Raw genomic sequence first — 17080 nt, 5'->3', positions numbered from 1 at the left:
GGACCAACCGCCAAATGGTGCTGTGTCTCGCACAGAGGAACACCCGGCACAACAGTCTGAAGGAGGCCTCAAATACTCTCAACCAAAAGGGCAAGGGGAGGACGACGACAACACGACGAAGGTGTTGGAGGGCGACAAATAGCCCAATGGTGCTGCGACTCCTACAGATAAACCTCCAACACAGTAAAGTGGCGTCGAGCGGACTCCTCCTAACCCTTAAAGAGGGTTCGTTTGACGTGTAGCTGATCCAGGAGCCGAGGCTCCATCGGAAGGAACGGTTTCTAGACTTAGCGCGCGCGGGTTCTGCTTTTACTACGCGCAAACGGAAGGACGGGTGCGAGCTGTAGTAATGGTAAGGAAAGAGCTGCATTCATATATGCTGCCTAACTACACCACTGTGGACCTCGTAGCGGTGGCCGTTGAGTAAAAGAATAAGCAGGCATTTATCCTGGCGTCCTGCTACATGGTTCATGCTGCGGAGGTTCCACGGATGGAGTGCAAAGGCTAGTACAGGAAGGGCGCAAAGGGTGGTTAGTCATAGGCGCAGATGCAAATGCGCACCACAATGCGTGGGAGGAACAGATAAGAACGACAGAGGCGAATCTCTATTTTGTTACATCCTGCAAACCAATTTGCAGATAGCCAACAGGGGAAATGTCCCCTTTGTCCATCATCCATCAATGTTCTGGATATTACATTGAGCTCCGAGCGTGATATATCAAGGTATAGTTGGATGGTTTTTGATAGTCCATCCTTCTCCGACCATGCATATATCAGCTTCAACATCCCCCTAAAGAGGGGAGAGAAGGGAGGAACCTTTAGAAACCCAAAGTCAACGAACTGGACTAAATTCCAGAAACGTGTAGTAACAAAACTGGGACAACCCAAAGAGGTTGCCAATGTGGAGGAACTGGAGGAGTCGAATGAATTCCTAACAAGGACGCTTATGACTGCGTATAACAAAGCTTGCCCTCTAAGAAGATTCAGAGGAAAAGCAAAGCCGCCATGGTGGAGCAATGAGCTGAGATTTCTAAGAAGACATGTAAAAGAAATGTTTAAGCTCGCAGAGTCCGCGGAAAGCGAACCGCGTCGGGACGAGTACAGGGATCTACTGAGGATCTACAAGCGTGAAATTTCCAGAGCGAAGAGAATCTCATGGAAAAGTTTCTGTACGGACATAGAGTGCTCCAGCGAAACAGCACGGTTGAAAAAAGTCCTAGCAAGGGGAAACATAGTCCAGGGACTAATAAAGAAAGAGAACGGGGAATGGTCACGTAATAGTAAGGAATACCTTAAGGTGCTTCTTGACAGACATTTCCCATCGGGAGACGGTTTAGAAGAGCCGGCAGACATCACTCACGCTTCGATAACGGAGCGGGTAGTGCCGAGCTTGGTGACCGATACCAAGATCGAATGGGCAGTGAAAAAGTTTTCTTGGTTTAAATCGCCGGGCCCAGACGGTATATTCCCGGCCATGCTACAAATTTCAAGTATGGCGGTCGTGGAATTGCTTAAAATAATATTCGACGGGTGCATAAGGCTGAATCATGTACCGCACTCTTGGAGAATTGCTCGTATAGCTTTCCTACCAAAGGCGGAGAAGATCGGTCACGTGCATCCCAAAGACTCTAGACCCATTAGCTTAATATCGTTTCTGTTCAAAACCTTGCGTTCACCAAAGGCAAGTCGGTAGACACCGCATAGGGTGGTAATAAGCATAGAGAAATCCATCGAATATAAGGAGTATGCTCTAGGAGTCTTATTGGACATTGCCGAGGCTAAATGGGCGATTATGGATGGTCTTAATTACATTAAAGTACATACCGCCTTAACCAGATGGATCGGCTACATGTTAAATTGCAAGAAGATTACTTCAAAATGGGGATTGTACGAGGCTACGAAATCAGTGGGCAGGGGCACGCCGCAGGGAGGGGAGCTATCACCTCTGCTGTGGACGCTGTACATCAACCAACTGCTCAGGCGATTCGATGAGGGACCCGTAAAACTTACGGCTTACGCAGATGACGTTGCAATTGTCATAAGTGGAAAGTGCCTAACAACGATTAGTTCTTTGATGGATCGTGCGCTTCAGGATATTCATACCTGGGCATCTAATGTCGGGTTGAAAGTCAATGCGTAGAAGACGGATATCGTCTTGTTTACACAGAGGTACAATGTCCTAAATTGGACCAGGCCTAAGTTAGGAGAGGGGACCTTACAGGAGAAACCTTGCACAAAATATCTAGGAATCATCCTAAACAGTAAGCTGTCATGGAAGCTCAACGTGGAGGAGAGGGTGAAGAAGGCCTCAGTGGCACTCTATGCATGTAAAAGAATACTGGGGTGTACGTGGGGCTTATCGCCTCCCCCCTTTCTCATTCCCTTTGTAAGCCCTATTCTATACTATGGAGCTCTTGTTTGGAGGAAAGCCACACAAACAACAACATACATCAGAAAATTAGAGGGGGTATGCAGACTATCGATGATTAGCATTACGGGAGCCCTGAAAACATCTCCGACGGCTGCACTGTATGCCATATTGAACATTCCACCTGTAGACCTGGTAGCAAGGAACATAGCATTAACAACTGCAACCAGGCTCGGTGCCTCGGGCAGCTTGAGCGCCGACCATATGGCTATAGTAGCATAGCGTCATCAATCACAAGACGAACAGACTACCTGATTCCCTATCTGCGCTTCGAAGGAGATCTTAAGGCCACAATAGAGGTGGACGGTTGGCGCAAGGGTGCGCAAATGGCGGACGAGGCGATACATGTGTACACAGATGGTTCCAAAGTAGTGGAAGGTATACTGTGCTGATCCGAAATAAGCAGATCCTACAGGCTGCCAGATTACTGTAGCGTTTTCCAAGCGGAAATATTAGCCATAATCAAAGCAGTAGAAACCCTGGAGGAGAATAGCTTAAGCTGCAACCGTGTTAACTTTTATATTGACAGTCAAGCAGTAATTAAGGCAATAATCTCGCATAGCATAGCATCTAAATGCGTGTAACAATGTAAGCAGTCTTTGGAGAGAATGGGGACAGGGCATATGGGAATAGATGGGAATGAAAAAGCGGGCGAACTAGCTAAAAAGGGCGCATCCCTTGAAGATTGCTCCGTAGACGCCCCAATTAGACTGGCGAGATTAAGCGAAGGGGAGAGGTGCACATGATCGACCAAGGGGGAAAGGCGTTGGTTCAAGCGCGGGCCGTAAAATGTCGAAGATTATGTGTAGGTCTTACAACCTTAGACTAACAAAGCTTATTAAAAAGAGAGGACTGTATACTCATGATGGGTATTCTGACTGGACACTGCCTTCTGGCGTCACATGCCTTTAAATTAGGCTTGGTCAGTGATAGCAGATATAGGAAGTGCGGGTTGGAGGAGGAAACGATCGAGCACGTTCTGTGCTTGTGCCCTGCACTTGCCAGGCTAGGACTCCAGCTATTAGGAGTGATACAGCTGTCAGATGTAGAAGCAGCTGGTGGTTTAAGTCCTATGAAGCTTCTAGTATTTGCCAAGAGGACGGAGTTATTTTATAACATAGGTCCTGGTTTTTGATAGAGTTTTTCAGTTTTGTCGTTAAAAAAACTTCTAATTATACTACGGACTCAATCAGTCTATGCGAGGTCCTCATGGACCGGCCAGTTCAACCTAACCTAACCTAACCAGGGCATTTCCTATGGCCATTCACATTGCCATTTAGATTAAGTTTTGAAGCTGTATCAAAATTTCGTTTTGAAAACGTATCTTTCTTTCATCGGAAAATCTTGTTCATTCCTAAAGCTTTTGATAACCCTTACCTGCACATTCCCTTTGAATTAAGAAAAAATCCATAACTTAATATTTTAGTCAGGCAGTTTGTGGCTTACCGCGACTATCTGTATTCGATCTCTTTCCCGGTACAACGTTTTGGTTTTTTTTTATACTTCTCACGATTTAACGATGTTCCTGTTAATTTGCATTCCCGGCCTTTGTTTATTTAAGGCTTCTATTGAATTGTCTTTCTCTGTCGTCTGCGTTGTCATCTTCGACTGGTTTTATTTGTTTGTTTTCATTAGGAATTTTATTGCCAGTACTTTGCACCCCACGCTTTGGTGCCTTTCTTCCTTATCGAGATCTGTGTTCCTTTATCTACTAGCGGTCCCTTTATTCTCGCCCAATTTTGCTCTGAAGAATAAGCACAGATAAAAAATCACACTTTGAATATACATAAAGAGAAATTTCCTAGCACTCCCTCACATATAAATTCGTTTCATTTGAAAGTTCCTGAATTTCATATGAAAAAGCATTTCCATATGAACCCAAGGCACTTCGGTATGATATTGCTAATCCTGGCGGAACTATACAAGGTGGCAGCACGGTGAGAGCTGATTTGTACTTTTTTAATATGATTTGATACATAAACTTCTGGCGCAGTAAGATTTTGACATTAGTCCATCTAGTTACAAAAACAAAGTACAGGGAACTTTTATTTATGTTTTTAGGTATGTCACCGTGCTGCCACCTTGTATGGTTCCGCCATGATTGCTAATAGAAAATGCTCGCAATGAGTTTTATATTCGACATCAAAACAAGACAGCCTACACAATTTTTGTAATTGAAGCAGCATACATGTGGGACAAGAAAAAATTTAAATTTAGGTACATGCGATTATTGTATACAAAAACAAAAACATTTAAACATCAATATATCGACACTCTGATGTTTGTGAGTGTACCTAGCCTGTAGAAGCAATATAGGAGTTTTACAAATATGGGTATGATATTCAAATTTACACTAACAAATTGACAACAAAAAATTGGTCAAAAATGTTGTAGCAGTCAGAAAAATTTCAATTAAAAATTTATTCTTTAAGGGGCCCATCAAAATTCGTCAAATATTTAAAATTTTTTTTTGCAATTTAAAAAAGTTGCAGTGTACATATAATTTTGTAAATGTATTGTGATTTGCACTTCAATATAAACATTTTGAACAGCCCTGGTTATAGTTATCATAATCGTCAGGTTTTAATTTGCTTCGAATAAGACAATGCCTCTCTTGGAAGCTCCATTCTTCTTGTGGTCTATTGTTTAGAACTTAGTCCAGCACTAACAGCTTTGCTTTTTCTATCTTCTCTCTATTTTTCTCGACTTTGATACCTTTGATAGTCTCTGATCACTTTCCTGCATATATTCTTAAGCAATGTGTATGTGTGGTCATTTATCATGGAACTTATTCAACTGGTGCGACATTCGCAATTTTGGTATTGAAAACCGCATTTATGCAGATCTTTTCTCTGACATCTGCTCAATAAATTCAAGATTTCTTTTCTTTTTTTTTTTGAAATTCAAATTTTAAGTCGGCGTCAGACAGAACTTTGGGTTTAAGAAACCGTCATTGGGATTTAAAAGCCGTCACTTGGATTTTAATTGGATTTCAAAGACAATGAAAAAATAAAATTTACTATTTCTGAAATTCAATTGACCCTTTCTATAATCCAGTTTGTGTTTTTAAGAATAATTTGAAATAGTAAAGAACAGTCAATTGGATTTTAGAAAATGTAAGTTGGATTTTAGACAGCATAAATATAATATATTTTATATTTTCTAAATTCCAATTGACTTTTCTTTACTATTTGAAATTAATTTTAAGAAACACAACAAAGATTTTACGAAAATCCAAATTACGTTTTCTAAAATCCAATTTACAATTCTAGAATCCAAATGACGTTTTCAAAATTCCAATTTTCAATTTTAAACTGTAAATGACGCTTTCGAGAATCCAATCTTGAAATGGTGTACATAGTTTTACCCATAATGAAATGAATACTCAGGTGTTCTCATCCCTTTCCTTTATTCTGATAAGTTCGGTAAGCATATTTCAAAGGGTTGTCCATAATACATCTGGCGGCCACCGTGGTGTGATGGTAGCATGCTCCGTCATCCACACCGAAGATCCTGAGTTCACGCCCCAGGAAAAGCAATATCAAAACTTTAGAAACAAGTTTTTTCAATTAGAAGAAAATTTTTCTAAGCGGGGTCGCCCCTTGGCAGTATTTGGCAAGCACTCCGAATGTATTTCTGCCATAAAAAGCTCTCAGTGAAACCTCATCTGCCTTGCAGATTCCGTTCGGAGTCGGCATACAACAAGTAGGTCTTGTCCAGCCAATTTGAAGGAAAAATAAGAGGAGCACGACGCAAATTGGAAGAGAAGCTCGGCCCAAAATCTCTTCGTAGGTTATCGCGCCTTACATGTTATGTCTATCATACATAACTGCTTTTGAATTCCACTACGATCGGAGTAGATTTTACTGTAGAAATATACACAGAACCAAAAGTACCTAATAAAATAAAACAAAAACGATCTGATATCTCTATGGATTTTCTTCAAGAAGATGTTCGTTATATATTTGTAAAGATAAACTTTTCAAAGTATTCAAAAAGATATCTTCGAAGAATAGCCAGTGACTCTCATTGACATCTCTTAAATGATATCATATATTACCGATAAGATGTTCTTATTAAGATATCCAAAGAGACATCACAAATTATTGAGAAGATGTTCATATTGGCATTTCCAAAGAGATATCACAACCTATTGAGAAGATGTACTTATTGGCATTTCCGAAGAGATATTCCATATTATTGAGAAGATATTCATTTTGACATTGTCGAAGAGGTTTCACATATTATTGAGAAGATGTTCTTATTGATATTTTCGAAGAGATATCTTTCAAATTTTAAAGGGAGCGTTCATTACTTATTTAACCCTATACATGCCCAACAAAAAACCAATTTTAGTTTATTTGAGAAATAATACTGTACGTTTATTCTTATACAAAAACACAAGCTGCAAAAAATAGGAAATACAAAAAAATCATGTGTTTTGAATACATTCAGTGCCAATATTCTTTTAATCTTAGTACTTTAAGTCCATTATTAAGTTTGTAAAAATGTGTGGGTGACCCATCTAGTTCTTTAAAGTGTATTATATTATATACATTGCTGGAATTACCTATTAAATACGATTGATATTTTTTTGAAAAACTGATACTTTCGAATTTTTTTACACAAATCGTGACATTATTATTTTTTATTAAAAAATGAGATATTTCATAAATATTTATACTTTCGCCATGAGAGACTGTGACTATATGCCCAATGCGGAATACAGTGCCTTGAAAATTAAGTTCATCAGTTGTTTTATATAAGATTAGATCCGACACTAATGAAGATAAGTATATACTATTTTCAGGTTTAATATTTTCAATACTTTTAAAAGTATATTCTTCTTGCAAAAAATCGTTTTTCAATAAAAGATTTGCGAAACTCAGCGATGATTTTATAGCCAAAGTTCTAGAGGAAATATTTCTAGCATATTGCTTATGCAATTGATGTGCAGCTTCGAATCTAACTGACCAGTATTTTAAAGGCCCTAGCTTTTTTATTATAGATGGATAGTGCACCAGATTGTGGTATTTTGGCTTTAAGTGTTCTTTAAATATACTTTGATAAGCGTTATTATGCTGTTTAATTAAAGATCGCAAGTCATTTAGAGAATTGTCGTTGTAATTTGGTAAAAGTAACTTATCAATTAAAGTTACAAACAATATAAGGAATTTAAAAACTAAATCATTTGAATCTACTAAATCTCCGACCATGAGAAGTATTAAATGAAAAAATGTTTTCATTTGCTTATCATTCATTTTGAATGAACAATTAGTTATATGGTCTTTTTGAATAGGTGGACTTATGTATCCAATTTCGGTATCACCGTATTGAAACATTTGTTTCCTGTAATTTAGAGTATCTAAAGAAAAAAACTTTTACTTGTAGACGAAATGATATAAAATTTTAGAAAGATTGTATTTGCATATACCAAGGAATACGTCATGCATAATATCACATGCGATATTGTCTGTAACATGGAAGGTTTGCAACGAGTTAAAAATTGCATTATGCTTAATACCGGTTTGTGCTGGATTATAAAGTAAGCCATCGTAATTATAATTATTTTTATATCGCAACGAACCGGGAATCTCTTCGGAATCAGAGCGGGTCTGTATTTTTTCTCTTCTGCATATTCTGCAAAAGTAATTTGCAGAAAACAAAGGAACATATCCTAATGCAGTATTTAGTCACAAGTTGTCGCCCAAAACTTGCCCTAACCTAAAAAACAGTTTATAAGTAATGCCATCTGCGTTGATTTCCAGACCGTCAATTTCAAGTTTTTTGAAAATATCAATTATAGGTGTGACGGAAATATTAGTTCCACAATCATGTACATCAGTACTCTTAATAAACCCTGCCACAAATATATTTGCAAGTCTACTAATTTGACATAGTGGTATACTTGGAAAACTATAGTATATTCCACAAACTTTCTGTTGTCCGGATTTTGATCCCAATGGATCATTTATCTCAAAATCATCGAGGTATAGGAAATAAGGTATATATACATAGTTTTCAGCATATTTTGAGCTTGGCCAATAATCACCATTGAGAAAATGAGAATAAAAATTGTCTTTCAAAAAGTGCTCCATATTTAAAAGAGTGGCTCTCAAAACACCTTCACTTTCGAAAAAACGTTTTATTTGAAAAGTTATGTCTGTTGCTGTCATTTCTGTTCTTGCTAATGATAAAGAAGGGTTATTATATAGTACGACTTCTGAAAGATCTTCACTAAAAATGAACTTATGTGGAGGTTTATACAAATTTAGTTTTTCTAATTCTTTAAGAAATTTATATTCAGAACTTACTTCAGAAAAGGGTTTGGATTATTTCATCGAGTGAACTATTGTTTTCATTGACTGTAGGTAATGATTTTAAAGATTCATAAATCGGTATCAAAAAACACTGTTCAACAGAATTTTTAATATCAAGTACGTCTCTTCGAGAAAAATTTGTATTTGCATGTAGCTGAAGAAGGAATGATATAGTTGATTCTTTAAATTAAACGAAAATGTTTGTTTTATGGGTGTTTCAGACGACAAGTTTGCTTCAGTATTCGTCGCGATTTGGGAACTGTGTTTAAGTCCTCCTAATTCACCACTTCTTTTACTTTTAGTATGCTTTGTAAAATGATTCTGAAATCTGAACATATTGTTAAAAATTTGACTGCACTTGTCTTCTTTACAAACAAATTCATAAATTGTTGGGGTACCATGCCTAGACTTTAAATGTTTAATAAGGTCATTCGGTGTTCGATGAACTTTTGTACAAATGAAGCAAAGAATAGGTAATTTTTTCGTTAAAAATATTGTAGAGGGCGTATAAATACTATACTAGTTTGCTTAAAAGATTTGCAACGGAAGAAAAATCCTCTGATTTTAACTCAAAAAAATATTGTTCCAAAAATGCCCATACTAGTTTGCTTCTTTGTGAGTATTCGGTGTTAAAAACCTATGACAATTTTATGATAATGTCAACGCACTTCATATAGGAGTAGCACTTCCATTTTTTGCAATCGCAAAAATATAAAATTCGGAAACACACGTAATATCAGTTCCAACTGCAATAATTCTAGGTTGACAGTTCTCTTTTCTTTCAGCAAACTGATTAATTATGTCCACAACTTTAGGTTGAATATCATTCGGTGTTGCTACGAGAGTGACAAAATCATTTTGTCATCTATATATTAATACGCTAACAAAATTTCCATACAATCAATTGACAGGCTGTTTCGCATACTTAGCATACGTAAAATCATATAAAAGTTATATGAATCGATTCGTATTGATCAGCCGCAGTGCATAGGCCTATTTTTGTTAACAAATATTACTCTATTTGTTTATAATTAATAGAAAAAGTTTTTTGTAAATTCGAACAATTCATACAAATATCGTACGTCATTTTCGTGCACAAGCGCGCCATCTTTGAGAACAATTATCTAAGTGTCCTTATGCGAATTTCAAAGACCTAAACCTTTATGCACAAGCGCGCCGTCTTTGGGAACAATTATCTAAGTTTTCTAATGTGAATTTCAAATTTTATGTATACTCGCTAAATTCGAAAGCACAAATGTTTCACCTACATACAAATATGGTTCCCCATTGTTGCCGCTTACCTATAATAGTCTCTACCAAAAGCTTAAAAAATTGTTCCAAAATAACTTGTAGCGTACCAAAAAATCTTAAATAGAATTAATTTTTGACAAATTTCACTTAAACGTAAATACATAAGTCTTTATTTAACAGGTTCTTTGTTTTTATTTTAGTTGTTTTCAAAAAAACATGAAATCACAAATAATGAGTTAACTTTTGTTGAAACTAACTAGCTTATTTATAACAATTAATGGCAAATTTGCCCGAAAATGTTTTTGCATTTGCAGATTTAATCCTTAGTTTAGATAAAGTATAACATTACATTTTTTATATTGCCTTTTATGCTAATTTATTTTAGTTCTTATTTTATTTTATTATATATTCTCTTATTTCAAATTGGTTTGTTTTTATTTAAATGCAACTTGACTGAATCGGAAAATTTCACGTTGTATATTAAACGAAACAAAAAAACGTCCCAAAAACACGGCAACCGGCATCATAGCGGCTGTATTGCATAGGCAGTATATTACCCACTATCTATATAATAATTCGCTAACAAAATTTCCATACAAAAAATTGGCAGGCGGTTTCGCATAGTTAGCATACGTAAAATCATATAAAAGTGATATGAATCGATTCGTATAGATCAGCCGCAGTGCATAGGCCTATTTTTGTTAACAAATATTACTCTATTTGTTTATAATTACTAGAAAAAGTTTTTTGTCAATCCAACAATCTCTCCAAATATGGATATTTACTTTCTTGCACAAAAGCGCGCCATCTTTGAACAAATTATGTTAGTGCTCTAAGACACAAACCTACATAAGCGTACGCGCTACACGGCGAAAGATTAAAACATGGTTTCCCATTGTTGCCACTTACCTATAATAGCCTCTACCAAAGTCCTAAAAAATATTTCCAAAATAATTTGTAGCGTACCAAAAAGCGTAAATAGAATTTACTTTTGACCGGCCCATTTTTTGTGGCAAATTTCACTTACACGTAAATACATAAGTCTTTATTTAACAGATTCTTTGTTTTTATTTTAGTTGTTTTCAAAAAAACATGAAATTGCAAATAATGAGTTAACTTTAGTTGAAACTAACTAATTTTTTTATTTTTTTTTTAATGGCAAATTTGCCCGAAAATTTTTTTGCATTTGCAGAATTAATTATCATTTTAGATAAAGTACGTCTTATACTGAACGAAAAAAAAAGTTACAAAAATATAACATTAAATTTTTATACTCAGTTGAGCAGAGCTCACAGAGTATATTAACTTTGATTGCATAACGGTTGGTTGTACAGGTATAAAGGAATCGAGATAGATATAGACTTCCATATATCAAAATAATCAGTATCGAAAAAAAATTCGAATGAGCTATGTCCGTCCGTCCGTCCGTCTGTCCCTTAACACGATAACTTGAGTAAATTTTTAGGTATCTTGATGAAATTTGGTATGTAGGTTCCTGGGTACTCATCTCAGATCGCTATTTAAAATGAACGATATCGGACAATAACCCGCCAACTTTTTCGATATCGAAAATTTCGAAAAATCGAAAAAGTGCGATAATTCATTACCAAATAAGGATTAAGCGATGAAACTTGGTAGGTGAGTTGAACTTATAACGCAGAATTGAAAACTAGTAAAATTTTGGACAATGGGCGTGGCACCGCCCACTTTGAAAAGAAGGTAATTTAGAAGTTTTGCAAGCTGTAATTTGGCATTCGTTGAAGATATCATGATGAAATTTGGCAGGAACGTTACTATTATTACTATATGTCTGCTTAATAAAAATTAGCAAAATCGGTGAACGACCACGCCCACTTTTAAAAAAAAAATTTTTTTAATTCAAATTTTAAAAGAAAAGTTAATATCTTTACAGTATATAAGTAGATTATGTCGACATTCAACTCCAGTAATGATATGTTTGCAACAAAATACAAAAATAAAAGAAAATTTTAAAATGGGCGTGGCTCCGCCCTTTTCCATTTAATTTGTCTAGGATACTTTTAATGCCATAAGTCGAACACAAATTTACCAATCTTTGTGACATTTGGTAGAGGCTTAGATTCTAGGACGATAACTGTTTTCTGTGAAAAAGGGCGAAATCGGTTGAAGCCACGCCCAGTTTTTATACACAGTCGACCGCCTGTCCTTCCGCTCGGCCGCTAACACAATAACTTGAGCAAAAATCGATATATCTTTACTAAACTCAGTTCACGTACTTAACTGAACTCACTTTGTATTGGTGTAAAAAATGGCCGAAATCCCACTAAGACCACGCCCACTTTTTCGATATCGAAAATTACGAAAAATGAAAAAAATGCCATAATTATATACCAAATACGAAAAAAGGGATGAAAAATGGTAATTGTATTGGTCTATTGACGCAAAATATAACTTTAGAAGAAAACTTGGTAAAATGGGTGTGACACCTACCATATTACGTAGAAGAAAATGAAAAAGTTTTGCAGGGCGAAATCAAAAGCCCTTGGAATTGTGGAAGGAATACTGTTCGTGGTATTACATATATAAATAAATTAGCGGTACCCGACAGATGATGTTCTGGATCACCCTGGTCCACATTTTGGTCGATATCTCGAAAACGCCTTCACATATACAACTAAGGGCCACTCAATTTTAAAACCCTCATTAATACCTTTAATTTGATACCCATATCGTACAAACACATTCTAGAGTCACCCCTGGTCCACGTTTATGGCGATATCTCGAAAAGGCGTCCACATATAGAACTAAGGCCCACTCCTTTTTAAATACTCATTAACACCTTTCATTTAATACCCATATCGTACAAAAAAATTCTAGAGTCACCCCTGGCCCACCTTTATGGCGATATCTCGAGAAGGCATCCACCTATAGAACTAAGGCCCACTCCCTTTTAAAATACTCATTAACACCTTTAATTTGATACCCATATCGTACAAACAAATTCTAGAGTCACCCCTGGTCCACCTTTATGGCGATATCTTGAAAAGGCGTCCACCTATAGAACTAAGGCCCACGACCTTTTAAAGTACTCATTAACACCTTTCATTTGATACCCATATCGTACAAACAAATTCTAGAGTCACCCCTGGTCCACCTTTATGGCGATATCTCGAAAAGTCGTCCACCTATAGAACCAAGGCCCACGCCCTTTTAAAATACTCATTAACACCTTTTATTTGATACCCATATTGTACAAACGCATTCTAGAGTCACCCCTGGTCCACGTTTATGGCGATATTCCGAAAAGGCGTCCACCCATAGAACTAAGGCCCACTCCCTTTTAAAACACTTATTAGCACCTTTCGGTTGATACCCATATTGTACAAACGCATTCTAGAGTCAACCCTGGTCCACTTTTATAACGATATTCCGAAAAGGCGTCCACCTATAAAACTAAGGCCCACGCCCTCTTACAATACTCATTAACACCTTTCATTTGATACTCATATCGTACAAACAAATTCTAGAGTCACCCCTGGTCCATCTTTATGGCGATATCTCGAAAAGGCGTCCATCTATAGAACTTAGGCCCACGCCCTTTTAAAATACTCATTAATACCTTTCATTTGATACACATATCGTACAAACAAATTCTAGAGTCACCCCTGGTCCACCTTTATGGCGATATCTCGAAAAGGCGTCCATCTATAGAACTTAGGCCCACGCCCTTTTAAAATACTCATTAATACCTTTCATTTGATACCCATATCGTACAAAATAAATTCTAGAGTCACCCCTGGTCCATCTTTATGGCGATATCTCGAAAAGGCGTCCATCTATAGAACTTAGGCCCACGCCCTTTTAAAATACTCATTAATACCTTTCATTTGATACTCATATCGTACAAAATAAATTCTAGAGTCACCCCTGGTCCACCTTTATGGCGATATCTCGAAAAGGCGTCCACCTATAGAACTAAGGCCCACTCCCTTTTAAAATACTCATTAACACCTTTCATTTGATACTCATATCGTACAAACAAATTCTAGAGACACCTCTGGTCCATCTTTATGGCGATATCTCGAAAAGGCGTCCATCTATAGAACTTAGGCCCATCGCCCTTTTAAAATACTCATTAATACCTTTCATTTGATACACATATCGTACAAACAAATTCTAGAGTCACCCCTGGTCCACCTTTATGGCGATATCTCGAAAAGGCGTCCATCTATAGAACTTAGGCCCACGCCCTTTTAAAATACTCATTAATACCTTTCATTTGATACCCATATTGTACAAAATAAATTCTAGAGTCACCCCTGGTCCATCTTTATGGCGATATCTCGAAAAGGCGTTCATCTATAGAACTTAGGCCCACGCCCTTTTAAAATTATCATTAACACATTTCATTTGATACTCATATCGTACAAACAAATTCTAGAGTCACCCCTGGTCCACCTTTATGGCGGTATCTCGAAAAGGCGTCCACATATAGAACTAAGGCCCACGCCCTCTTAAAATACTCATTAACACCTTTCATTTGATACTCATATCGTACAAACAAATTCTAGAGACACCCCTGGTCCATCTTTATGGCGATATCTCGAAAAGGCGTCCATCTATAGAACTTAGGCCCACGCCCTTTTAAAATAATCATTAATACCTTTCATTTTATACCCATATCGTACAAAATAAATTCTAGAGTCACCCCTGGTCCATCTTTATGGCGATATCTCGAAAAGTCGTCCATCTATAGAACTAAGGCCCACGCCCTTTTAAAATACTCATTAATATCTTTCATTTGATACTCATATCGTACAAAATAAATTCTAGAGTCACCCCTGGTCCACCTTTATGGCGATATCTCGAAAAGGCGTCCACCTATAGAACTAAGGCCCACTCCCTTTTAAAATACTCATTAACACCTTTCATTTGATACCCATATCGTACAAGCAAATTCTAGAGTCAGGCCTGGTTCACCTTTATGGCGATATCCCTAAATGGAGTCCATCTATAAAACTATGGCCCACTTCCTCTTAAAATACTATTTAATACCTTCCATTTGATACACATGTCATACAAACACATTCCAGGGTTACCCTAGGTTCTTTTTACAACATGGTGATTTTCCCTTACTTTGTCTCCACAGCTCTGAACTGAGTATGTAATGTTCGGTTACACCCGAACTTAGCCTTCCTTACTTGTTTATATTGCCTTTTATGCTAATTTATTTTACTTCTTATTTTATTTTATTATATATTCTCTTATTTCAAATTGGTTTATTATTATTTAACTGCAACTTGACTGAATCGGAAAATTTCACATTGTATATTAAACGAAACAAAAAAACGTCCCGAAACGTCTCTGATTTTAGGTCAAAACGGCAACCGGCATCACAGCGTGCATAGTCAGTATATTACTTTATTATTACGCTTTGGTGGATTTTATATCCATTAATAGGATGCTTAGATCCCATAACCCTAATTTTTTTATGTCGCTTAAAGTTATGAAATCAATTTTATTTTAGTAAATATGTTTGCGTGAATAACTTTAATGTTTTTGTTTGTTTTTCTTTTCTTTCTAATTTATTCTGATTTGTTATATCTTAATATTGTATTGTTCACAGACGATATTTTATCGTAGATATGGTCATATATATTCATGAAATGGAGTGTTTACAAATTTAATACAAATTAATTACGTACATCTCAATGGGAGTCCCAACATTAAATATCCGAACATTACAATCTTCATATTTCCACAATGATCACATTAAACCCCGGAAAAAGTCTAAGTGCACTTATTGCGTTTTTATATGGAACTGTTTGTTCACTTCGCTTAATTTTTTCCCAATTTAAGTACTTTATTTTTTTCTTTAATTTAACAGTTTTTAGTAAACTCTGCTTTCTTTCTCATTACATAATTTTTTTATATTTTAATTTTATTTTTTATGAAGGTATCCGCTATTCTACTCGAAATTTTTGTTTTGTGTCACACTTACATATTATATATGTATTTATACAAAATTAAACGGGTGGCGTGAAATAGGCTAAATTCCTTTAGCAAATTTCTTCTGTTTTAACTAAAAGTTCGTTTTTTTGTGAATTATGACACAATTGAAGTAAATGGGCGATATATGTATATGGGTTATATAGGTCTACTGGGGAACCGAGCTCCCAAAACTAACTTCGGTAGCGCGCCAACGGGGAACTTCCGGGTGGTGTGGAAAAACATATTTTTCAATTCAATTTCAAGTAATTTCACCATAATTCTATGTTTATTTCATTTGATTTTACATAATTTTTATATTTTTGTTTAAGGAACTCCATACCAAAACGTTATAATTACACGCGAAAAGTTTGTAGAAAATTTAAGAAAATACAATCAAAAAGTACAAGGTCTTAGATCAAATTCAAAATTTTAAGGAAAAAGTTAAGTAAGTTAGACCAGTTTGCTATATTTCCAACACTTGATGCATAGACTGAGTTGAAAAAAATACACGTTGGTCGAATTTCGACCACAGGCGATACTAGTTTTTATTAAGGCGCTGAGGAGGCAGCAAGGCGTGCAGAAGAATTGTTGTGATGTAATATTTAGAATCTATAGAGATAATAATTAAAACAAAATTTAACAGTTAAGATGAAACTGTATACTAACCATTTGAAATACTCTTGTTGTATATGTGTTTTAAATATAAATCTCGGGAAGGACGATCCTTTATTTCTTTATCAAAAATATCCAATATGCTCTTATAAAAGGTTTCCAATTTCAGAAACAACAAGTTTCCTATGCCTGGGTAAAGGCTTTCAAAGTCGATTTCAATCTTGTAAGAATTGAATAAAATTGTATAAATATAAAAAACTAACTAAGTAACAGATACTTACGAGATCATATCCACTGTAGTCACTATACCGCGGCCAATCCTTAAAGATGGCATTTAAAGAAACGTTTTTTTTAATCTCTGCAACTCTAGTCTTCGATGTGTCTTTCCAATACGTTATAACCTGTTCCCATGGACTGCAGTTGTGATGTAACCAATATTTTCGTTCGCAATAGTTATCTCAACATGTTAAAAGTTAGTAAATTTTAGGATTTTAAAAAC

The 17080-nt window shown here is 36.1% G+C and overlaps 1 protein-coding gene and 1 pseudogene across 1 annotated transcript in view; both read right to left on the bottom strand.

Moving 5' to 3' along the window:
- Nucleotides 1–4037: 4037 nt before the first annotated feature.
- Nucleotides 4038–17080, bottom strand: part of FASN3 (Fatty acid synthase 3) — a 1015587-nt gene continuing 1002544 nt past the window's right edge. The window contains exon 10 of the mRNA XM_067760036.1: nt 4038–4172. Within this exon, the coding sequence (XP_067616137.1) occupies nt 4152–4172 (21 nt within the window). The 3' untranslated portion in view covers nt 4038–4151. The remainder of the gene's footprint in view (nt 4173–17080) is intronic.
- On the bottom strand, nt 9263–16994 carry LOC137238720 (uncharacterized; annotated as a pseudogene).

This window comes from Eurosta solidaginis, chromosome 1 (genome assembly GCF_040869045.1).
Source record: "Eurosta solidaginis isolate ZX-2024a chromosome 1, ASM4086904v1, whole genome shotgun sequence".
Classification (NCBI taxonomy): Eukaryota; Metazoa; Arthropoda; class Insecta; order Diptera; family Tephritidae; genus Eurosta; species Eurosta solidaginis.
Note: the sequence above shows the minus strand (reverse complement) of the source record. Positions and strands in the feature narration are given on the sequence as shown.